Here is a 25,503-nt window from a genome sequence, read left to right as displayed (position 1 = left end):
CCACAAGGCAACTCGACATAGTTTGTTGGAGACTCCTTGTACCTTATGATGTGGTGAAATGGATGGAGACTCCTTGTACCTTATGATGTGGTGAAATAGATGCAGGAATGGAAGCCTGCTGATCCTGAACATTGCTCCCTGGTGCTACCACTGATTCCATGTATATGTCAGGGTGGTTTCCCTTGAGCAATGACCCGTGTTCTTTTTGTCCAGATAAAAGGGTTGGATGTTTACATTTTTTCTCCCATCCAAACATAACGCTGTTAATTAGAAATCATGGGGAACAGGGGAAGACCTGGTTACATCAATTATTAATATCAAAACAAAATAATGTTCTAATAATAAAACAAGTTGTACCGTAAGCAGAAAAAATAATGAGGTATAGTTTCCAAAAAAACCATCTGAGACTCAAACTGAAGTCTAGAGGTAAAGGTGAGCAGCAGTTAATTAAATATCCAGGAAACACCAGACAAAACACACTTGCAGCACCCAAAGCAGACACAGAGAAGTTGCCTTTGATGACTGCACTACAGCAGCACTCACCTTTGTCAGGTCCTACTGGCCTGAGGAGAGGTTGGCAGCATGTTACCACCCCAGGAAACCTTGTAATCTGGTGGTTATAGATACACTTGGGAAGTGCAGGTTGAAATTTCCACAGGCAAAGAAGGGAATGGGAGCTTGGTATCCTGCAGCCTCATTAAGTGGGCTAAGCCCTAGGCTGTTGTATGTAAGGAGCACCCATCTCAATTTCTTCTCCCTCTGGCTGTACTTCAAAAGAAAATATAGTCAGGGACTGTGAGTTGTGAAGAGTCCAGTATCCTGGAAGCATGCCTAGGACTTTGGATGCTGACCAAACTGAACTCTTGGGGACACAGGACAAGCAATACAGAGTTTCTGCATCACGATTTGGATGTGAGCTGCTTGGCCCTCTCGGAGACCTCCCAGGGATTTCTGAGACCTTAGAGCTTGCAGAGCAGCTGAGCAGGAGGATTGCAGGATTGCAGTTTTAGACTGGAGTGTCTTAATCCCATTTCAAGCAGTTAAATGCTTTGGATATAGATGCTAGTATAACAGAGGAGAAAAAAGGGAAGAAAGCTGCTAAACAAACAACTGAATACAGATTCAGGGAGTGAGAGTGTTAATTCCTCCTTAGATGTGCGGTGGGTACTGGTTTTGTTATGTAGTTACCGATTAAAAAAACTGTAACACTGAGTTCAACAGCAGTGCTAATTACCAGCATAACCACATGACCACTTTGGGCTAATGATAGTCCTAAACCCATGTTATCTTTTAATAGCTAAGCTGATTAAACTAGCACAGAGGAAAAACAAGTTAGAGAAATTACCTTCGTGGCACTTCTCCTAGGAAAATTGACGTGCTTTCCAAGTGTGCAAAGTGCATGTATCATGTGTCATTTCCCAACCAGCCAAGATGTAGCTGCCTAGTAACTATGGAGTTCACATTTCTCTGGAACTGTAGCACAGGACTGAAAGAGATAATAGAAACAAGCTGAATTACCTGAGCAAACTTGTGAACATAGGGAACAGTCATCTCATCAGGTGCGCGTCTTAAGCAGCAGTTGCAATTTATTTTTGCTTTCAGCTTTCCTCTCCCTTCTCTTTCTTTCCACCACAGAAGAGGGTGTGTCATTCCTCAAATCGTTCAAGATGTAAACTTAAACTTGTACAGAGTTTAAGTACTGCAACCTTGAAATAAAGAGCCAAACTCTGATTTTACCCCCTTGTTCTACTGGGTAGGAAGCACCAGAGGAAAGAGAAGATGTTTTCCTGTTTGAAGGCCAGAAAGGACTGCTAAGATCGGCTAGCCCATCTTTTGGTAGCTAAAATGATTGAATAACTACAGGAAAAACAAGGTGAAGAAATTATGTTCACTGTACTTCTAGGAAAATGGAGGTGCTTTCTCTGTCTCAGGCCCTTTTTCTTCCTGTCTCTCCGAATCTGCTGCCCTGATAGTAATGTACATGTATGTAAACATGAGAAGTGTCAGGTCAAAGGGATTAGGCTCCTAAAAAGTGTAAGTGATTGCAATTAACTTTACAGGTAGTTCCAACCTTTGAGGTAAGAAATGCCTTGGAGAGACCTCCTGACCCACTTGGGCAATGCTATTTAACCCTTTTTAGGTTAGGAAAGAGGCACAGGCACGCAAAGGATGCCATGTCCAGGCTGAAGAGAGCTGGAGTTAGCCTTGGGATAGATCGAGACAGACACCAGAATGCAAGGGGTAATTTTCCAGCCCCTGCTTGAGATTCGCATGAGCAAATATCTAAGTATCTCCAAACTCAACTGATCTCAGTAAGGAATTGACTTGTATCAAATGTGAAACACTTCCCCTGCCCCCCACCTCAGTCTAGGCTTTAGGTAGTGGATTTAATCCCTTGTGTTTGAGGATTTAATCTGACAGCTTCTTTCCCAAGAGTTATTTGGCTATTGGTGTGAAAAAAATAGGCTTGGAACATTCTGCAGCAGAGCTCTAAAGGGTACCTGATAACCGTTCTGTAACACTACCCCCTCGCCCCAACAAACAAAAAACCTCACTCACATGTCTTCTGCAGCATTTAACATATTTCAGAAGTTTGTCGTTAATGCCCAGGCTGCTTTTAAAAATCTGTGGAAGTTAAGAAATATTCTGTTTTCTGAAGAAATGGTACAAAGTAATGAGAGGGGGGTTTTTGGGGGTTTGTTTTTTTTTTTTTTTTTACCTGAAAGATCTTTTGTGTTGCAGTGAATCGAGTATCTCATCCTTTGGTGATAATGTGGTGTTAGGTGTTAGGAATCATTGCTATGTGCTAGAGGCTGCTTTTATGTAAATCAGACTCAGTCCTAAAATTTATTTTTTCTGAATAAATTAATGATTATAAATACTTACTGAATGACTCTACCCCGACCTGGCCAGAGAAACCCACCTAACTTAATCTTGTCTCCCTGTCTTCCCATCTCTCCTGAGCTGCTGCCCCCATAACATGGTACATGTATGCAAATGTGAGGAATGCCAGTCAAAGGGATTAGGGACCTAAAAAGTGTACATTATTGCAATTAACTGTTCCTGTCTTTCAACTTCTGAGATAGGGAATGCCTTGCAGAGACCTCATGACCTGCTTGGGTGATGCTATTTAACCCTTTTTATATTGAGAGACACAGGCACACCAAGGACCACAACCTCAGACGTATCTGCAAACATCTGTCCTTCAAGGACTCACAAAAGCATCAACAGGAATTAGTACTTAGCCTTGAGAGTCTAGGCCCAAGTAATGTGCCTAAGGATGCTGAGAAAAACCTGGAATGAAGTTCATATCTGTCCCAGCCTTGTACATGGGTAATAAGAGAATTTCTGCTTTTCTTGGGTTTGTAGGTTTTGAAACTCTTTTTTTAATTTTACTTCTTTTCATTAACCTTTCCTCTTATGTGCCTATATATGTATATGCAGGTAAAATACATTTTTTTAATTAGACAGTCTTAATTAGTAGATGTGTATGTGCGTTAGAGGAACTGTGTGCACTTGCAGGTTTTCTGTCAGGCTTCTGAAGCTCAGTTTTATTCCTTGCTGTATTACTTGGCTTTGTTTATGCATTGATGGAGTGTCGATTTTCAAATCCACCCCCACCTCTTCCCCCTCACCCCAGGCAGAAATAGGTGACCTACTTTTCAGCCCTGGACATCTGCTAACTGTAGCCCATCCCTCCCTCTTTCCCTTAACCCCTTCTTCCCTCCCTCCCTCTCTGCAGAGCATCTGCTGTCTCCCAGCCCTTCCTGGAAGCTGTGGCTGTCCTGCAGACTGCTGTAGGACTGGGGGCACCCCTCTGCAACAACAGGCAGATCATCCAGGAGGCAGTGCTGAAGTGGGGTGCACACAGGACATCAAAGAGGGTTGTGGTTCTGCCTCTGTGCCACAGAAGATTACCCCAGAAGCATCCCCAAAGCCATCAGGAACCAGGTACCAGCTGGAAAGTCCTGAGGCACCTTGACCCAGCTAGACCTCCTGCTGCTCTCTGCAGCATCACTGGACAAGTTTCCTGGGGGATCTGGACAACAGCCGTTGGTCCCTCCTGGGCCCAGCTCAGCCAGGAGCAGTGATAGGGCTGCAGCAACAAGGTGGGAGCCCTGGGGCTCACCTGGCTGCCCACCAGACTGGGAGAGCATTGCAGGGAGGGCCTTGCTGCTCCCTCCCTCCTTCACCACCCAGACCCCCTGCACCAAAGCCATTGCCTGTTAGGAGAGGTGGCAGAGGAACTGGAGGAACAGAGGGCTGCAGCCTGGGAATGAGGGAAGGGGCTCTCCTTGCCTCGTTCAGATAAACCCCTGACCCTCAGACAGCCTCTGCCTGAGCAGAGGTTCCTGGGCCCAGTGTTGAGAGAGACTTGCTTCCCCACAGACTTCCTGGGCACCCTTTCCCCATGCTGAACAGGGATGCTGCGTTTGCTCAGCAGTGATCTGGTCAGCAGCACCCGTGGGGTAAAAACCAAATATTCATCCTGCTTCTTATGAATAGAACAGAATAGTTCAGTTGGGTGGGACCTACAACAATTGTCTAGTCCAACTGCCTGACCACTTCAGTGCTGACCAGAAGTTAAAGTATGTTAGTCTCTCCATTCAGCATTTTCCCTTTTACAGAGGCACTGCTTCCTCCCTAAGGCCTCCTCTGCTATCACCGTGCTTATGAAGCAGCCCTTGGGTGTTGCCTTGCAATCCAGCAACAGTTTCTCCTGTCCCTGCTAGCTCCTTCCATGCCCTGTGTTAGAAACCCTTAGCAGGAGGCAGCAGTGGTGTTGGCTTGTGTTGCAGCTTTTTCAGGCAGTGCCAGTTAGGTGCCTTGGCTCTGGGCGGTGTGGTGGTAGTCCGTAAGGTTGTCCAGGCTCTGGCCTTGCCGCTCCACAGCATTTACAGGTCAAGAGCATGGTGTTGCAGGGTGACTTGCACAGTGGTGGAAAGCAGACTTTAACTTGTGGTACCCAGTTCCTTTGGCTGGTTTTGCAATGCAAATGTACTTCTAGTTTTGTTAATTTTGCACTGGCTTTATTGTCTATATAATGTATGCTTCTAGTTTGGTTAATTTATGCACTGGCTTTATTGACTATACAGTATCTCCCTTCTGATAAACAGCAGGTGGCATGTTTGGATCAAGAATGTAAGTGCTCTGTCTCAGACTGGGGGGCAGGGAAAGATACACGAGGATTGGGAAAGAACGAATGCAGTAGAGATGCCCTTTCACTAATTTTTTTACCATAACTTCAATTTGCCACTGAAAAGGTCAATTCTGGCTGAAAGTTCTGCCTCATCTTGTTAGTGATGGTCCAACAGCAGGGGAAGGGTAGTGTTTCCCCTTGAAGCAGCCCAGATGAAGGTGCTGAGGCACCTCAGCTTGTGGGATGGAGTGAGAACTACCGATTTTGCCATTGGAATTTGCCCCTGCTGACACACTGCTGTTGCTTTCTAGATCTTGGGTGAGGTTTGGTGGTGAAAGCCCACACAGCGTACAGAAGGAAATAACAATAGGGACCAGGAGTAGGCACTGGGCTCTGATTACTTATGAGTTTTCATGTAAGTAGTGAGTTGGACGCTGCATCCCCATATGCTTCATGTATGGGGTGTGAGTTCACAGGCATTTCAAGTTCTGATTTCCTATACAAGGAGGAGGAACTCTCCAGTTATTTCCTTATTAGAAAAAGAAAGGCCACTCAAAGCAAATCCCTGCCCTCTGGACAGGAGAAACAAAGCAGCTCCAGAAATTTGATGTCATTCTTCTTGAAATAAACTCTGGGCTTACACAACTGCACGATAAACAGCACAGTCTAGAGCAGGCTTTGCGTGGACAGGCTATTTGCAAGCACCCAGCCCTGAGTTTGGCTCTCCCCAGCTCTGCCAGCTCCTGCTGCAGCCTTGGGTCCCCACAGAATCATACTCCTGTCCCTCAGGTTTGATCTGCCTCATGCATGAAGCCTTCACAAAGGACAGGAAGCCCAGCACAGCCCTTTAAGCCTATGGCATGGAGCAAAGCTCAAAAAAGGGACAGTACAGAAGTGATGGACAAAGGAATAAATGTCCATTTATTTTTTTTTTGTTCCTGGGAATCTGGCTTGGTGTACATGCAGGAGTGGGTTTCAATTGGACAGAGTCAAGGGTATTTAGTTTATTCCCCAGGATTCCCAAGTACTCACATCTAAGCATATGTAGAAATTATAAATGTATATCTAGAGAGATACAATATATGTAGAGATATTGTATATATAACCTCAAAAAAGGGACAGGGAAGCAAATGTGTGTGTATATTTATCTACGTACAGTCAGATATCTATTTTGAACACCACCAATGGATCAGTTGTCAGAACTGTTTAAACACCGAGCACCTGCCAAGAGACACATCATTCCTGGGTGTCTTTCTGTTAGAAGTGAACAGCAAAACATGGGCTGCTTCAGGCCAAAGGAACAGGCTGTCTGTGGGCAGGTTGAGCACTGGTGTATTTGCTGTTAGAGATAAGCAAAAACAGTCTACACGAGAGAAATTATTTCCACCTGCTGTCAGACAGCAAGCAGCCTGCTAGCAAAAGTAGCTCCAAGTATCTGCACTTACCCTATGGTTGGTGAGAAGAACAGAGGGAAAGATAGGCATGCTGATGATTCTCTGCTGTATTGTTTCTTCCTGATGATGCTAAATCCTCCCCATGCTCCTGCTCCATGCAGGTGTCTCTGCAAGCATGTAAGGACAGCCTCTTTTTTTTCCCAAAAGATGCTTTGATCCTTCTGGGCATTTGCCTTTTCCCGATTCTCATCTCTGGATTTCCATACCTTCCATGTTTCCCTCCAAAGAAGAAAAAGAAGGAGACAGATTGATTAACTTAGTTCTAAAGACCTGCACAGGTCTCATGATATTAAAGCTGAAGTCAGGCGCCAAATTGCTGCTATAGCTACACAGATAAAGCTGCCTAGCAGAGATGCCCCTTCCACCAGCAAAAAAAAGGGGGATTTACTGTTACAGATTTTCTAGGGCTGAGGAAAATTAGCAATAGCAGCAAAATGTTTATTGCCATGTAATTATTTCCATGGTAGGGCTTTATGTTTTAATAAAAATCTCACTCTGAGAAAAGCTCCACCCACTATTAGTGTTTACTCTATGAAACCTAGTTCAAGGGGAGGAGAGAAGGTAATTCCCCGTTGAAAAGGGCAGCCCTGGAGCTGCATTTCCTTTAGGAAATGAAGTTTGGTGAGCAATGCTTCACGACAGGTGACTGACTGTGCCACCTTGTGGCTTTGGTTAGTGTTAAACTCTGAAGTATTTATTGATGGTTTTTGTCATGGGTGTCCTGTAAATGCCAGGATCTCGTGAAACAGCAAGAAAAAAATGCCCAGTAGTACCATGAGAAAGGCAGTAGGAGTCAAGAGTCAGCTCTAATAACACTTGTTGCTCCTGCTGTCCCATGTTAGTCTGCTTGTATGCCCAACTCAAAGTACCGGCCTAAACGGAGAGGCAAACACTTTTAAGTGAGTAGCTGTCTGCTACACTGGAGGCATGGTAGTTTATTCTTGGTAATTGTTAACCTGAAATCCTCAGGGTCCAACCATCTTTGGTCACTGCAGTTGTTTTATAATAGAAGTCACCTAAAACTGGCACCTTGGCATCACAAATGATCTCTATGCTGCTTTTCCTTAAGTAGGTGCATCCTTGATGCCCAACCTGCCTGTGCCAGCTGGATCCTGCTGCTTCTGAGGAGGGCGCAGATGGAGAGCTAGCCCTAGGAAGAAAAGGCCAGCATCTGTGTTGGTGGCCTTGAGCTTAAAGGAGAGGGTCTCTGGGACCAGTCCCGGTGTACAGATAAAGGCGGTCTGCCCTGTCTCCCTGTCAGATGAAGGGAAGAAGGGCCAGCAGAAACACAGGAGTGCTGCAACCTGTGAATTAAGGTCACAGATCCAGATCAACTGCAAAATGAAAAAAACCCACACGGTCTCAGCTTGCAGCGCTACCAAATGGTACTGAATGCTCAAAGAGCAGTTTCTGCTCTCTGAAATGTCCTACTGGTTTGTCCTAAGTAGTGTTAACACACATAAGACTGGTAGGAGAAATTAAACTGCCGTTAACTCCTTTTTGTTGTTTTTTAGGTACCTAAGCAGCCAGATAATGAGCAGAGGGCTTAGCTGCCCCTCACAGCTTTGATTACAGATAGTGAGAACAGCAAACAAAAAAGCTAAAATATAAACAAACAAAATTACTCCTACACTTCCCTAATAGAAGGGGGAAATTCTTCATTCTGATTGGCTAACTTTAGGAAGGAAAAAACCTGCACAATATCCACAGATGCCACCAGGTGTCACAGCCAGGCAGGAGAAAAGCTGTGCACTGACCTTTGAATACATCTGTCCCACTGCAGCTGAGACTTTAAAGGGTGATGTATTTCGAACCTCCCATGTCTTGTGATGTTTAAAGATTTACAGAATTTATTGATGAAATTTCCACTTTAAGTTGGACTCCCACTGACAGTTGTTGACATCTCCTAGGAGTTCACACAGCTAGTTTCCTCCCACTGTCCTCCAGACTGAAAGCCACACTGGAAGTTTTATCAAAGATCACTTGGAACAACTTTTGGGGTTTAAATCCCACCAGTGGACGCCTTCTGTGGTCATCACAAGTTTACCTCTGCTGCTTGTGCCAATATGAAATGGTCCTTCAAACAAGGCTGATGCAACCTTTAAGCAAAAGGAGAAACAATTTTGTTTCTGCACCAGGACCCTGGAGATTAGATTCTCTTCCAGTTCTTCCTCTTTTATCTGATCTTGGGCAAGTCATTGAATCTCTGTATACCTGTACACGGCTCAGGCCAGATCTCCTACACCTGCTGAACTACCACATTTGTTCCATGGGTGGGTGGCTGTAGTCTTCTGACCTAGATAGGTTTTGCCCTTTTGATCCCTGTAACTTCATTTTTTGTTAAAAAGAAAAAAAAAATAAAATTGTTCTTTCCTACTCAAGTTTCATCCCCCTCCCCAGCCTTTTAAGTAACTTTTCTATCTCCAAGCATCGGTTTTCATGATGGCAATTTTAAAAACCCAAATCTAGATTCTCATCTCTGTAACTCCAAATATTGCTGATACCTAGAGACCTTACATCATTTGGTGTTAGAACAATTGACTTCTGAGGAGATACAAGCTATTTTTACTCCAGAATAATGTTAATCTGTGAGTGTTCTTTCAAAGATGGAGAGGAAGAAATCACTCTACTAAGAAGCTCGCTATCTAAAATGTTAAATGCTTGTAAGCAGATTTAAGTTGGTATTTTGGCTGCGTGATCCCAGTCTTTGAAATGGGAGAAGTTAGGTCTTTTTTAGCGAACAATTCTGCCGTAACTGCAGGCTTTGATCTCAGACGGGTGTTATTTGCCTTTCTTGAGGGACTGTCTGCTCTCTGCAGCCTGTTGACTTACCTGACTGGTCTTTGAGGAACCTGTCTTATGGACACCCAGGGTCTTTCCTTATCCTTTTCGATCATGTCTTCTCCTTAGGCTTTGTTCTACAGTCAGTTCTCCCTTACTCCATTATTCTCACAAATCCTTAATCTTTTTTCTATTAAATCAGAGATGCACTGAGACCTTTAGAAAACAGATGATCTTTAATACTGAGAACTCAGTGTTACCATGTCAAAGCTTACCAGACAGACTTTCAGTGCCACTTCACTGATAGACACTGGCTCTGTAACAAAGATGGAAAGGGGACAAATAAGGCAAGAGGCCAGCTATATACAATTTAGGCTGATTCCAACTAAGCTGCTTCACTTAAATGAGACAAACTGTTGGTAATACTGAGGATTTCAGGCTTTCTAGATACCAAAGATTGATTCTTGGAAGATGGATGTTTCATGCATGTGGTAGGGAAGTATGAATTGTCTGATCTTTTACGTTACAGGCTGCAGAATAATCCTTTCTGGTTGTAAATCTTAAGAAATAAAATTTGACAGGTTCCTAAAATCAAAGTGGTTGACATAAGAATGTGGGAGAGAATATGCCACTCCAATTAAAATAAATAAATAAATCACTAATCCATCTTCAAAAGTAATTCAAAGGGTTTGAAACAACCTTGAATGACACAGAACATAAGAAGGAAGTGAAAATTCCTTTTAAAACTACCATCACTTATTTTTTCTTTAACCAGAGGAAAAATTACCTTTTAGTAGAATTCAGAAAAAAGATGTCCCTTTCACACCTGCCTTCTTCGTTGTTTTGTGAGCAAGCTGGAAAACCATCCTATACCTCTTCACGTCCTTCTTCCGCAGCCTTAACTGCAATCATAAGTATTACTGAAGTTAGGGCAATGAAATCTAATCTCCTGTTGTAAGACTGAGAAGATTTTGTCCCTACATCTGTTGCTGTCTTTACAATCTCTGACCTCTGAGGAGCACTTCTGGAGCAAGATTGAAGACAGGGTCCCAAGGATTCCAAGCGTTTCCTTGTTGGTTGCATCTCTAGAAATCCAGCAGGATCCGGAAATAAACTAGACTCTTCAAGTGCTCCGTTCACAAAACCTAGCCTTAGTTGTAGGTGGATAAAAAGATATCAACTTACAAAAAGAGAAAAAATACTTGTCCCAGCTCAACACTGTCTCTCACAAGGCCCAGGTTAGGACAGTGGGCTCCAGAATGCACATACTCCTCAATCTCTTTCATCATCAATTCCTGATTTTTCAGGTCTGAGCCTACAAGCAGGTCTACTAGTAGGAAGTGGGTTCCCATTCAGTCTAGTCTAAAGTGTACTGCCTGATCCTGTACAGACGCAGCAGTACACTATTTTGGATTCCCAAACTTTGAACTTTCCCTAACCCTATTTAATTCTACCTGTGGGATGAATGCTATATGTGAACAGACACAGGAAACATTGTTCCCCAGGAGCTGGGTAGAACTGTGTCACAAACAGGTCCTCTGAAGCCTGCATACTTCTCCCGTAACTTTATACTTCAATATTTCCTGGATAAACCTTCCAGAAGTGCAGAGAAAAGGGGCAAGGATGAGGGCTACAGCCTATGAGATGTTCCCCTCTCTGCCAGGATCCCTCATCAGCCTTCCTGCAAGGGACAGGGTTAGTGTTCAGGTTGAGAAATGTAGAACACCTGGGTTTCAGTTTATTGCTGGCTCCTGTAGTATATCAGGAGTTAAAAAGAAGGATTGAACTGAATGGGAGCTATTTTCTTGTGGTGTTTGGTGGTTTTTTTTGGGGGGGTGGGTGGGTTGTTTTTTGTTTCCTCCCCCCCCCCCCCGGCTGTGATCAGTTCTCAACACTTAGGTTAGTGTAGGGCTAGGCTAGTTACTTGCCACTATCAGTCAGCACCCTTCATGGCTCCAGGATTCTGCTGAATCAAACAGGTTTATTATTTTAATCCCTAAACATGCTCAATTCCCTGTAATTACAGGCAAAGGATACACATCTGTACAAGAGAAGCTGAGGGCACAATCTCACCAACATGAGCATTTCTCCCAATTCTAGCTTCAGGGAACCTAGCAACTGAACGTTTGCCACTGTTGTTCCTAATACACAAATGGGCTTTTTATATTATAACCTACTATAGAAAAGAGAAGGCAAGGATACTGACCCTTCCTAATGCTGCAGGCGTATCATCTAGGGACTGTAACTTCTGGAGCCTGAGATTTCCAGATTCCTGTTTGAATGCTTCTAAATTTTAGTGACTGGTGTCACTAAATGGCTACAGTAAAATGAATGTAAACAATAAATCTATTGCCCTACAACTTAGGAGGAATTCAGATCTCTAAAAAAGCAAGTGTGAGAGTCTAAGAATTAAGCCTTAATCAAACCTGTAATGATAGCCTAATGAGCTAAATTAAAATACAAGAGAAAGCATTTGCCATGTTCTCATGAGTCCTTCTCATACCCTTCTAGGCCATGCAAAGTTCAATAACAAACATTGCTCCCCAAGTAATAGATTGTTAAAGCTGTTGCTGTCCCTTAAATCAGATTTATTCTCAAAGTAGTTCTCCCTTCAGGAAATTGTAACAGAAGGCATTAACCTCAATTAGGGCAAGCCCAGATCCTGTCTTAGCAGGCTGTCCAGAATATGTGTAAGCTGTTGGTATCTTCCTATCCCAAAAGCCAACTCTAGCCTCAAGCCTACTATTCATGTTAATTACAGGCACGAGACCAATCACTAATTGTAAGAGGAAATTCAAGACCTTATCCTGCCCCTGCCACCCCTCTTCCAATTCTTGTGTTCCATGAGGAATGCACCAAAAACCCAAACCGGGCAGACACAAGTAAATTTCTTGTCCTAATCGTCACTGCAGCTATGATCTTAGCCAGCTGATCTGGCACTACCCCTTGCAGTTACTATCCTCATCTCATTTCTGCAATATATTCAGAGTCCAGCAATTGGCCTGGCTCATCAAGCCTTCATTTCCCAAACACTAGCTTTGTCTCCAGTCTTAATTATAGGCAGGGTCCCTTTCATACTGCCTAAAACCACAACAGCATTGGCTCCTGCGCATACCAGCGCAGTTCCTATCTGTGCTTTCCGAGCAGATTCCAGCAACCACCTGGACTCTTCAGAGAAAGGTTGTGGTACGCAGGGCTGTGGGCAGCCTGCCGGGGTCAGTTGCTATTGTGGAAGCTGTAGAGCACGCACCCTTCACCGCCTTCCCTCCACCCTGCTGTCCACAGCAACATGCACTGCCTAGAAGGTCGCACCCCCATCCCCTGGCCTCCCACTTACCTCCTCAGAGCATCCCTGCCCCAGGTGAAATGTACCTGGGAAATACCTGGCCTAAAAAGCATTATTTTCACATGAAGAACTTCTTGTAAGTCTGCGTGGGCTTTTTGGCAGCAGGTGGCCACACTTACCTCGCTGTATTGGGTCTGGCTGAGATGGGGCTAATTTTCCCCATCGCTGCCCTCACAGCTCTGTATTGCTAGCAGAAAGGTGCAGGTAACAGCCAGCGTCCTGGCTGCTGGCACAGCATCGGGGACGTCTCTCCAACACTCCCCCCACCCCAGTAGGCTGGGGACGGGCAAGATCTTGGGAGAGGACATAGCCAGGACAGCTGACCCAAACTGACCAAAGGAATATTCCATACTGCAAGATATCTGCTCAGCAATAAAAGCTAAGAGAAAGGAGGAGGAAGGAGAGGGCATTCGTTATTTACAATGTTTGTCTTCCAGAACAACCGCTACACATACTAAAGCCCTGCTTCCCAGAAAGTGGCCAGACATCGCCTGCTGAAGGGAAGTAGAGAATTAATCTTTTGTTTTCCTTTGCTTCTGGGAGCACAACCTTTGCTTTTGCTTCATTAAACTGCCTTTATCTTCACCTATGACTGTTTTTTTCCATCTCATTTTCTCCCCACTGTCCTGCTGAGTAGGGGGAGTGATAGAGTGGCTTGGTGGGTACCTGGCATCCAGTCAAGGTCAACCCACCACACTCATGCTTAATTAATTACCTTTTTAGGGTCTATAACATAGCTTCAACACTGCTCTGTTCAGCAGCATTTCATTCTTAGTTGCTTTGGGACTGGCATGAACTATGGAAAGAGATCCAGATACCTGTGTAATTTGGGATCAGGCTTTTCCTCAGCACTGCTGTGGGTCACCCACGCTCTGGCAGAACACATTTTGACCACTTCAGCCACTTCCTAGCATATCCAGATGCAATTTGTTACCCACTTGAATCCACAGTGATGTTGCAGTGAATCAGCCAAACACCTTGACCTGCCCTGCCCTGGACAGTAAACAGCAGAGGCAGTTTTGTGAAAGATCAGGACCAGTGGATTTAGGATTAGGTATTCTTCCCTGTGAGCACAGGTTTGGTCCTGGGAACATAGTTCAGATTTCATTGGGACAAATGATATAACAGAACTGTATTTCCCAATTAAGGAATCTGTAAGCTGTGGGAGTGTAAGACTACAAAGATCTAGTCAGACAGCTGAGCAAGGTTTTCTGGAGGAAAAAAAAAAAAAATACTGTCTCCTCCACTTTCAAGAGAGACCCTGAAACATCTGTGATTCAGGCACCAGGGGAGGAGGAATGATAGGTATGAATGCCATGAGGAAATCTGTATGCCTTGTGTGAGATACATGTGTCAAACACCTACCCGCAACCAGCCACCATGTCAGGCAGGGTCCACTCCAGGAAATGAAGACCTTGTGCATCTTCTCAGGTGTGAAAGCCCAGCCACAGCTAGGAGGTCTGGAAGGAAGAGTGGGGCCACTCCATGCCATTGGATAGCTTAAAAAGCTTTCTGGTTTTTTGGGTGATTTGGTCCAACTTTTCTAACACAATAGGATGATGGATGGCCTCTTCCAGGCTGTGCACCACACCAGAAGTCCAGATCCTTCAGTATTTTTCCTCAAATTACAACGGTATCTTAATCATAGTAATAGAATAAATCACTAGGGTTAGGCAGTCATCACATGGCTGGTCCAGGGTCCATTTATATTAAGCATTATAGCAAGGGTAGTGTGGCTAAGAGGAAATTTTTTGTGAATGTTTTCTGGTTCAGTACAATACAAAACCTGAAATAGCTTTGTAGGAAACAGAAGCGTGTCTCCCGAGTTCGTATGCTGTATTTTTTTTCTGCCCTGGAAAAATCCAAATAAATGGAACTGGGCATCACCAGGACTGCTAACGACTGCTCAGAAAGACTTCCTTCATTCTGAGTTTCATCTAACCAGCGTGCAGGAGAAAGAATATCTCAACTAAAGATTATTTTGACTTTCAGGTTAATACGGTAAATTTCACAAATCTGAGACCACCAATACTGACTGCAGAAATCAAGACCAAACTAGACTCAATGGGACTAATTTTCAAGTATGTTCACCATAAAACAGTCATTAGTTAAAAGATTTACTTTGACATCCTATAGCATCAATTTAAGATACCATACAATTAAAAAAAAACCAAAACCAAACGGATCTGATCTAGTCTAGTCAAAACACAGAGATTATTCTTATGCAGTGTAATATTTTTGATAAATTCATAATGCTGACAAACTTGTGGTAAGTTCTATAGCTAGCTAACAATTGCAATTTTAAAGGCGATCCATTTTCCAATCAACCTGTTCACCTCATTGCTCTTGCTGTCGAATATCTTAACGTTAAAAACAAGGAGACAGCAACACTACCCTTATCTTAAATAGTATCTAAAACAATTGTGATACTGGCTGGTTGTCTCTACTGTACATGATGAAACAGCTTCGCTCATAAAAAGGGCTGCTAATCAAATCTTTTAAAAGTATTTATTATAAAACAAAATCCACATAATCTATAGTACCAATGCAGAGTCTGTTATCTGTACAGATATTTATACAAAATACCAGTTACTTCAAACAAGACTTTGGTTTTGTTAACATAAAGAAACATTGCAGTTTCATGTCCAGAAAACTGTTAACATATAAAGGCCTGAAGTGATGAAAGCCTCAAAGAAGTTTTTCTTAGGTCAGTATTACCAAGTTTGTTTGTATGCTAGAAGGCCATGCTTGGAAAAATAATTGGTAAAGACTTTCTGTAACACAAGAAAGATTTAATGGCTTTAATGAGAAGTACTGTAGTGACAATCTGATAATAGCATCAATTTAATCCCCAAATACATAAGCATTGGTTACTGGCATTATTTTTTTTTCTAATATTACGTATTTTTGACAGGTTTCTGTTGAAATAGGTAAGAATATATAAATCAAACTTCACTTGAAATAATGCATTTGAGAGAAATTGCAATATATTATGAATTCAAGAGATGCATGCTTTAAAAAAATTCAGAAGTTGTCTGCCTTCAGTTAGTTCCAAAACTTGTGGATGATGTATTTTAACTGAAGAGAACCCTAAAAATGATACAAAGCTTTGTTAAAACCAGTGGAGTAAAACCTACGTATGATTCTTGAGGGCACTTGTGAATTAAGGCTTTTCTTTTTCCCCAGTTAATATGCCGAAGTGTTTAAAATACACAAGGCACTGAAGTATTGGGTTTGGTTGTCTTTTGTAGTAATAAATGCTACAAAATGATACAAAATATAAAGCTGTAATTATTAGGCTGTTTGCAGAATACACATTTTAATATAAAAAAGATTGTGTGGGGGTTTTATCATAAAAATTCTTGGTACTCTTTGTATACTCACGTACATTTACAATAGCAGCAATTGCGATACAATTAGGTAAGTAAGAAAGCAGTCTGGGTTAAGGGTTTTGTGTGTGACGCCCTCCGAATTTCGCATAAAACAGCAAAGCAGTCCTCCCATTTTCAGCAGCTTTTGTTTTATCTCCACAGGCTGATGAATTCCATTTACAAATATTGTATTTGTAGTTGCAACCAAAATACTTCTGTACTTACTTAGTGCAGGATCTCTGTACAAATCAAACTGGAATATTGCTCCCTCTGTCAAAAAGAGCGACCCTGGGAATGCTGCCACAGGAATAGCGACATTCGTATTTAGAGAAAGGTGCATCAACAGGAGTACTTGCTTTTCAAAATGTGAACGCCAGTGAATTCGTCTGTCACTTACTGTAGCTGCCAAACTTGCTTTTCCCCTCTGAAAAGTCCTTCTAAGCACACTGTATGCACGTATTTTATCAATATAAAATGACTCATTTAGGAATTGCCATTGTGGTCTTCCATCCACCAGGGTTCTGTGTTGGCTGGAGAGAACCCAGCCCCTGACTCCAGAGGTGGGCTGCGACAAGGGCCATGGTTCACGCTGGGAACAGCCGGGACGTGGCAGCTTGCTGTCATGGGAGGCCGGGAGCACTGTCAGTATGTCAGGACATGGCACTTTGAAGTATTTTGTTGTGGAATGCAGAAGCCATTTGTATCAGACTGGTTTCCATCATTCCTATCAGCGTGCTTAACACTGATCTAAAACCAATTTTTCCTTTTTTCCCTCCAGGGAGTACAATCTTATGTGGAAAGGCCCACAGTGTAGTTGGCAACCTCAAGCAAATTAAAGAAAAATACCCTTTACAAAAACTAGAGTAAGTGTTCTCAGGAAAGAGAGCTAGAAGACTTGACAGGATTGAAATTATCTATGTATATTAATATTTCTTTTAACGTGTGGTAAATACCTTATGCTGTTTAGCTAAACTTACAATAGCTGTAGAAAGGGGTTTTTCTACATTTAATGATGAACATAAAGTGCTGCAATACCTAAGGGAACAGCAGCAAAACCAGGATACCTCTCAGAACTTAGGATTTGGCCTTCCCTGAATCTTCTAGAGACAACCCAATTTATCGTGAGGACTGGACTCATAATTCATAATGAAGGCATAATAAAAACATAGAAACAACTGAATAACTGATCTGTAAACAACTGTCATCTTTGACTGTGGCTTGTCTAAGGCTCTGTCCAAACATGGACATTTATAAAATGTCCTTCAGCACCGTAACAGCAAAAGTGTTACTTCTAATTCAGGGCTCCATGCCAGGCACTCTCGTGTGTTATTAATTACTGGGAACATGCTTGCCTTCTGTTTTCATTTCCTGACATTAATGGCTATCACTTGTAGTACAATTATAGGCACAGCTACTCATTTGGACCAGCTCAACGTATTACCCCAACAAAATGTCTGACATCAGAAAAGATCTGCTTCCGAAAACGAAGCAAACAAGGACACACAACTTCTGTGAAGTGTGACTGACCATACTCATAAAGTAGTACAACATGCTCCAGAGGCTCTGATGAAGGGTAGCAGAGGAGCTCTTCCTAGCAAAGGGATCTGACCCTGCAGGCAATGGAGGAACGTCCTTGCTGCTGGCACATCAGCCTGGTGTGACCAGCCCTTACTGAATGCTCCTGCTTCCAAATCCTTTTTCACTGCTGTGCACAGAGCTTCAAAATTTCAAAAGCCCCAGAATCCAAGAGGCACCAGTTGGCATAAAAATAGGGAGAACGTGACGAGTCCTACATCTAGCATCTTATCTTCTAGATATCAGATGGAAAATAGATCTAGGATAAATAGGCCCGGAGATTTCCAGAAGGCCCATTCTAGGTGTGCAGAACAGGTGTTGAGGGAAGAAACTGTTTTGTTGTTACTTTGAAAAGAATCAGAACTTTTAGGGAAGTGCTTGCGCCCTTTTCAAACTAGAGAGATGAAGGTTTATTACAGAAAATCAAACCCATCATTCCAATAGAAACTTGTTTCCTCTCATTTCTACCTTTCTCTTTAGAACACGCCAATAATGGCACAGTCTCATTTTTAGACATGAGGCATTTTGTACTATGACGCTATCCTAAAGGAAACATTTTTTGTCATACATACAGATTTAGCTTAATTGTAGCCCAAGTGCTCTTTAGTGATCTGCCCAGACAGAAGAAAACGGAACCAGTAAGACCGTTGGGATAGTGCTAACAAAGTTTCCTCAAAATCATCCAGCAACATCAAACAAATTAACTACTTCCATTGCAAATTTCAGGGTGCACTGGCTGTTGACCAGTCTAGCTGAAGTAAAGTCAAGCTATAATTTACACAAAACATTTACTTGAAATTAAAGAATACTGCTGTCAAAGATCACAACTTGTCCATTTACCTTACAGCTTCACACCGCTGCTACATCTGTCCTGCAGAGAGGACAAATTCTACAGATGAGAAGATGACCCGAGTAGCTGCTTTCATGACTGTGCTGGAAGCAGGTAAGCTGCTCTCTGCTAGGACATCTGTCCTTTAAATGTAACACAAAATCAACCATATCATTTGCCTATTACTAGCTGCTCTTCAGACACAGTTCTATATTACACCCTGAGCTCTTTCAAGTGCTAATATGCAGTCATAATGGGCTTGGAAAACATGATTGAAAACACCGATTCAAGTACTCACAAGCTCACACAGGTAGTCCAATCACATGCATCCCCCTGCAGCTTCTCAGGGGAGAACTCTTCTAATATTTCAGTCAGCTTTCTCATAGAAAACTTCTGCACTATTGAAACTATGCCTAAACCTCACCAAAACCTCCACTTATTTTCCATTCAGCCCCAAACTGCCACAACTTGTCATATGCATTCACTAAACCCCTGCAACTCTTTCTCCCATCCTGATCTAGACAAAAATAGCAACTGTTTTTTATGTTTTAGCCTGAAAGTTTACAGGATGGAAACCACTAAGAGCACACTGAGGATATTTCTGGAGACAAGTAGCTCCTGTCAGTCAAATTTTCTTTCTGGTCTTCTCTAGCACCAGGAGTGCAGTAATGCTTTAAAGTATATAGTCTACAGCAAACAAAAATGATATTTAGTATTTAAATCTTAAGATGCTAAATTTGTATAGAAATTCTTTTTAGAAAAGGCTTTTAAAGTCGGTATTGTGGAGCAATGTGGGGCTTAGATTCTGACCACCAAACTTTAAGTGCCTCAGAAGAGGCAATTTCTCACCAAACATCTGCAGTATGAGGCTCTGTTTAATCCACCCCATTCAGCAAGTGGTTCCTTCCTTCTGAATACCTAAGCTCCAAAAGAATTTGACTCTTAAGACAGTTTAGCTCTCAGCAAGAATGCTAATTTTCTTGGACTCAACCCCAAACTTTGTAATAGGATACAAGTTTTCAGATGAAGTGGTTAGGATTGTTATAGTTGTGGCTCTTAAAAAAGAACAGTGGTTTAATGGGAAAAAAAATAATCAATGTAATTTTGCATTACAGGTATACAGGAAAATTAATGTAGTATGTCTCTAAGCTAGAACTGTAACATGAAACAACTAAACTAATGAATTCATTATAAATGGTGAATAGTTATCAGGCACAAAATGACATATGATATGAAACTGGACTACCAACTGCTGTAATGCAGAACAAGTACTCCTTTATATGATTGACGTGGTACATAAAATATCCTGTGGATCTATATTCCTGATTTAGTTCACTGAAACATGATCACATGACAATTGCTTTGTTTCACCAAACCATTAACACTTGTTCAGAGATCTGCCAAGACACTCTAAGAGTAAATATGACCTTGTCCCTCTTAGCATACTACAGAACTACTAATGTTGATAGGGCATTGGGAAAGAACCTACTCTTAAACTCCAGTGCTGTACTCTCCAATTCTATAATCTTTCTCCAAGAAAACCAGTGGGCATCTTCTTTGTGCTCAATCTGTCAAGTGAAAATTTAGACATGACAGTAGTAAAAGCTACTTTAAGAGTTTTAGTAACACACCTGCGACAACACAAATCCTATCCTTGACCAATATAGATAGAAAGAACAGATCTGGACTAATAAATCTGAAAACACAAACTGGATCAGAACACTGTGGTCCCAACCCCTCCACCACCACAACAAAAACCTCTAACCCAGAGTTGTAGGGTTCCTCTGATGTGCTCTCAAAGAACTTGTTAAAAAGACCCCAAACCAAGTACAATTTAAGTTCAAACAAGAAAAAAGTTTTCATTGTTACCACCAATATTAAGGCTATCAAAGGCTCAGCACATCTATTATTCAGCAGCTGCGGAATACAGAAAACAGGTGTGAGTCACTCTGCATATGCAGAACCTCCCTCAGATGTCCCAAGCAGGCACTCACATCATCATCACCAGAGCTGAATTTATAAAGTGCCATACAATACACAATCCCTTTTGTTACAGCAAGAGAGCCATCAAAGCACAAATTTACCTTCTGTATTTTGAAAGGGACTGATCCTAGCCCCCCACCCCAAAGCGTTTTTTTGGGTAGGCGTTGGAACATAAATACTTTGCTGATCATGATGTCCCTAGGTTACAGCAGTTTGCATGAGAGTTTATCTTTTTCATTGCAACACAATTAGAAAGAAGTATTTGTCTCCTTTCCTTCCTCCCCCGTGATTTTCTGTCTATTTCTAAACCTGAACTAATTTTGTTTGAATTTTTATGAGATATGACTAAACTGTTTGAATGGCAGATGTTTTTGTTTTGAGCTATGCAGACACCATTTTCTACAAACACTGATTAAAAACCAAAGAACTTTCCTCATTTAAAGGTATACAAGTGATTCCAATATCATTCCACTTTGGAAAACAAACATTAGAGATGAAGCAATTCTCTGACCAAATCAACACAGGTGAAGACCTCAGAGACCTGGCACAGTGAATTACTGGACTTGGGGAAAAGAGAACTAGCACTGCATTTTGAGAAGGAGCTGACAGCATCTTCCCAGTCATCAAAGCCTCACAAGGAAGGACGAAGAAGCTTGGTTTCATCGCAATTAAAATGGTGAGTCTGACCACAGGTCAATACAACTGCTTCTGCTACCATTCACCCAGTCAAGTGGGGAACTGACTGGAGCTAAACCAAGTTCTTCAGGGCTGGTTATTTCTTGAATCGGTTCCAGAACCGGCCATGGGCAGAGCGGCACTGACATGAAGCGGAGCATGGTGCCTGTGGGCCTAGCTAAGCTGGAAGATTTGGCCAAAAGAAGTGTTGTTCCAGTTCAACGCTAAGCAAATGGAGAGGGAGGTTTGAAATCCAGGTCTCAGCACACAAGTTCTGCTGGGAAGCATTCAGCTTACGTGCCAACAGGAACATCTACGGGTTGCGATCTTTGCACATTTTCTCCCAGTGGTGGTGAAGGGATGAGATACTGACAGTGGTATTTAAACACGCTTTTCTTGTCTGCAAATAAACTTACATCTTTCTTTAGACTTCTCCCACAAGCCACTTCGCTTTCTCGTCTCACATTAACAGAAAGAATTACATATGCTTTGCATGTAAAAAGGTGACTTAAAAATGCAAAAAGGCTCAACATTCCCTCCCCAAATCCTTTGGAGACCGAGTCATTTTCATGACTTCAAAAAGGCAAATATGGCACAAAAGAATGGAAATTAAGTTAAAAAAATCAATTTTATAAATATTCTTCCTCTGTACAATTTTTCACAGCCCCGTCCCTCCCACCCATTTTTATTCACATTTCTTTTTTGAATTCCCACCCCGATTTATTTTTAAATCATAAAATATATATTTTAAATCTGTTCATATTTTAAAATATTTACAGGAAAAGTTCCTTCTGTTGAGGTCACGAGGAATCTGTACAAGGAGAGGGTGGAGGGGGATAGAGGTGAAAATAGCTTCGTTCCGTGGCAGGAGACGGAGGGCAACTTTCTTCTGCCGACATGTACTGACTGCGAGGCGTGGGTGGAGGGGGATAAGGGTCTGAGTCTGAATTTAAATCTATATAGTATTTGTTGGCCTTCCATCGACTAGTAGTATAGTCACTGTCACAAACATCTGTGCTGCATGGGGTTGTGGGTGGAGCTATCCCTCGTATAAGGTATGGCCTGCAAAAAAACCAAACCAAAACAAAAAGCACATGCATTAATTGGGGGGAAAAAGAAAGACAAAGAGAGTGATATGAAAATGAACAGCTCTGTGTCCTTGGTCAAGATGCCTGCTCATTAATACTATATGAGCCTTAATTCAGGTTTTCATAGGAACCCAACAAAAAAGTACCTGAACTGTGTTAAATCTGAACGGCACAACTACCCTCAGCTGGCCGTGCTTTCTTCCAGCCCCTGACCAGCCAGAGGAGACCACCATGACCATTTAGCCTCGTCACTAACAGATAGGTTGACTCATCAAAGGGTTTTATGATAAGCTTGAGGAACTGAAGAGAAAACAGGAACCTTCTCTATAGAGGATGCTAAGTGACTGTTACATAGTAATATAACCTATATATATTGCATTGTTACACAGCAACACTGTATTGAAAGGTGCTAAACCCTGTTGTACAAAAGTAAGAACAAAAAGTCAATGCTTAACATCAAACCTGGCATAACCCCCATTTGCATGGTCATTTATTAAGAGAGGGAAAGAGTTTTTTTAAACAAGGTAAAGTGGAACAAGAACATTTTGCTTAAGATCCAAAACGAAAGGCCAAATCAATAGAAGATTTGTCAAACCTTCTTATCTGAGCTGTACCTGTAAGATCTCGTGGTTGAAGGAATGTTTGAGGAATAAAACATCTCCGCATTATACAGGGAGCGATCGGTAGCTGGGGAAGGAGGTGGGTTCAAAATCTAGGAAGAACAGGAAAAAGCAGTGCAAAAGTCTGGGTTAATAATACAACTCTAATTATTTTGAAAATATTTACACCTTCAGCTTGCCACTCATCCTTATTTTAGTTTCCTCTCCTTGCCACTTGGGTGGGTTAATATATTTTCAAAGATCACAGAAGTTTATTATGAGACTTTACACTGGGCTTACTTACACTGCAGGCCTTCAAAGCTCTCACAGTACAGGGAATTTTCTTCCTTGCTGCATCTGTTATCACGCTGGAAGGTTGGGGTAAAGCTGGAAATTAGAGCCAGTTTTGCTGAATCTCAGTGCACTTCCTTGGACATAACGACCAATATCAGCCTCAGCAGATGCTAATGGGAAACTGTCTGTTCCAGCCCCTAAACATACTCCCAGTCAACAGTAGGGTCAGGAGGCCAAAGTTCCTTTACTGTAACTAATACAACTCCATGCTTCCCTGAATACTACCTTTTTACTGCTGTTCTGTAAACATGTCACTTTGGCACAGTTCACAATGCAAAGAGCCTAAGAGCTACAAAATTGTTATAGCCTGCCCTAGCCTGTGTGTGCATATACACGGTGGCTGGTAACCCTCGTGCTAGGAAAACAGTTTATTATGCTTCAGAATCCTTTAGGATTCTTCCCCTAGCAGGAAGCAGAACCCCTGACATGGCCGGCAGGATATCGGCCTAAAAACAAGAAGAGCACTTCATCCCTTCCAGCGTGGAAAATTACAGCATTGCCCTTGATGGTAGGGCCTTGCTACTGATGTCAGCATCTTGTACACAGCCTGTCCTGGGCATTCTGCCAAGCCATGGCCTGCCACAGCGACCATGATAGTATCCTTCCTCTGCCCCCGCTCTTCCCTCATAATACTACTGTAAAATCACGGCAGTGGAGATCATTGGTTTGAACTTCACTGCGCAGCGCCTAGCAAAATGATCCTCGGCCACTGAGTTGAGCTCATTAGTACAAACACTAACAAGCCCTGCATCCAGATTCATGTGAGGTGAGACAAGCTTGAATATCACTCATTGCTAGCTGTGGGGAACGGTAAGTAATTGCCCTAAGAGTATCTTCCAGAAATCCTCTTCCTTGGAGGAGCACCGCATGCTGCTTCTGGATTCTCTTCTACTAGCACCCTGAACTGCATCAACACCACTTAACGTTCAGATTAAAATACCAGTGTCAGCCAGGATGCCCGTGGCCAGACTCTCAGGTATAACCGGCCTAACTCCACCGATACCAATTCCTTCCTAGCCTCTATTCACTGGACCATCTCTCAGTACAACTACGTTAAGCAAAACAAAACAAAAAAGGCAACACAACTCCATGCTCAGATCTCTCCTTTTTATTATTAACCTAAAGCTGCATAATGAGCTACCAGGTAGAACTGACCCAAATATTTGGATTAAGCAGTAACTGTCACGTTACTAAGCCCTTGCAACAGCTTTCTTCTAAGAATCCAGCACGTCCTTCGGGAAGGAAAGGCTGGCATCACCCCTGCAGGTTCTGACTGACATAGCCTGGAATGGGAAGTGTGGATGAAGAATTCCCAGATTAGCTTATGCCAGAAGTCCAGCAGAAGAGTTGATCTTTTGGCTGACACAGATACAGAATGGCACAGGCAGATCAGCTCTTGGGCCTCTTTCAAGACTTATTTAAGTAAGGGTTTTTTATATAAATTCAGCTAAGTTTTTTCTGTTCATCCATTTTAGTGTGGCACTGACCCATCAATCAGGTACCAGCATGACATTGTTCAGCGTGTTACAGAGACACCGGTGAAGCACGGGACAAGCTAAATTAGGAGGGCTGCTGAGTTCCAAACATCTGCTAGCTGTGACTAGCTTCCTGATGGCTTCATTGAGAAAGTAATGCGAGGAACAGGTAACCGATTTTACCTTACCAATAGATAAGCCCACAAGCCTCTCTTTTTCATCTTTGTCCTCCTCAAGGGGAGAGAGGGCACATTTGTCACTGGTCAAACACAAATCAAAATGCCCATACGTAGCATAACGGTTTATATGTTAACACAAATGCATATATACCCACACAGTATGTGGTCTCCTGATTAAATACTACAGAAGAATTGCCTCACTAGCCAGCAGATTGACTCTGCAAGCTTGTGTGAACAGAAGAATGAACGTATGTATTGCTCAGAAACACTATGGGAGAAAACTCATATGACAAAATGCTGGCAAACAGTCTCTCCTACATATCCTTAGAGAACCATGGCCATTTTTAGTATACATCTTTGAATTCATGAAGCTCTTGATAAGGGGACTAAAATTCTGTCACTTCCAACAATTAAAGCCAGAAATGAAGCTAAATTACAGCTGAAAAAACCCAAGCAGAGCAACCTCTGCCGGTACCAATGTTTTCTCCCAGTGCACGCACTTGGTTTTCTGAAATAACAATTGACACTTCATCTAAACAGCAAGCTGAGCTTATTTCTTAGGCGTCTGCATTCCAGTCCTGTCACATCTTGTTTGTCTTTTTATTCCATGTGTGCCTGCAGCATTATGCAGTGCAAAATATCACTGGGCCACTG

General features: G+C 42.4%; 1 protein-coding gene and 1 long non-coding RNA gene across 2 annotated transcripts in view; one reads left to right on the top strand and one right to left on the bottom strand.

Moving 5' to 3' along the window:
- The first annotated feature begins 3,817 nt into the window (after window positions 1–3,817).
- LOC119154577 lies at window positions 3,818–21,699 on the top strand. The gene is made up of 2 exons (XR_005106494.1): window positions 3,818–3,951; window positions 18,515–21,699. It is a non-coding gene; the product is annotated as an uncharacterized LOC119154577 (long non-coding RNA).
- Window positions 21,700–21,763: 64 nt separating this feature from the next.
- The window catches only part of LRP5 (LDL receptor related protein 5), a 154,455-nt gene continuing 150,715 nt past the window's right edge, over window positions 21,764–25,503 (bottom strand). Inside the window, exons 22-23 of the mRNA XM_037402297.1 lie at window positions 22,857–22,954; window positions 21,764–22,216 (exon numbers count right to left, since the gene is read on the bottom strand). Coding sequence (XP_037258194.1) covers window positions 21,955–22,216; window positions 22,857–22,954 — 360 coding nt within the window. The 3' untranslated portion in view covers window positions 21,764–21,954. The remainder of the gene's footprint in view (window positions 22,217–22,856; window positions 22,955–25,503) is intronic.

The sequence above is a fragment of the Falco rusticolus genome, chromosome 10 (genome assembly GCF_015220075.1).
Source record: "Falco rusticolus isolate bFalRus1 chromosome 10, bFalRus1.pri, whole genome shotgun sequence".
NCBI lineage: Eukaryota > Metazoa > Chordata > Aves > Falconiformes > Falconidae > Falco > Falco rusticolus.
This window is presented reverse-complemented; position numbering and strand designations above follow the sequence as displayed.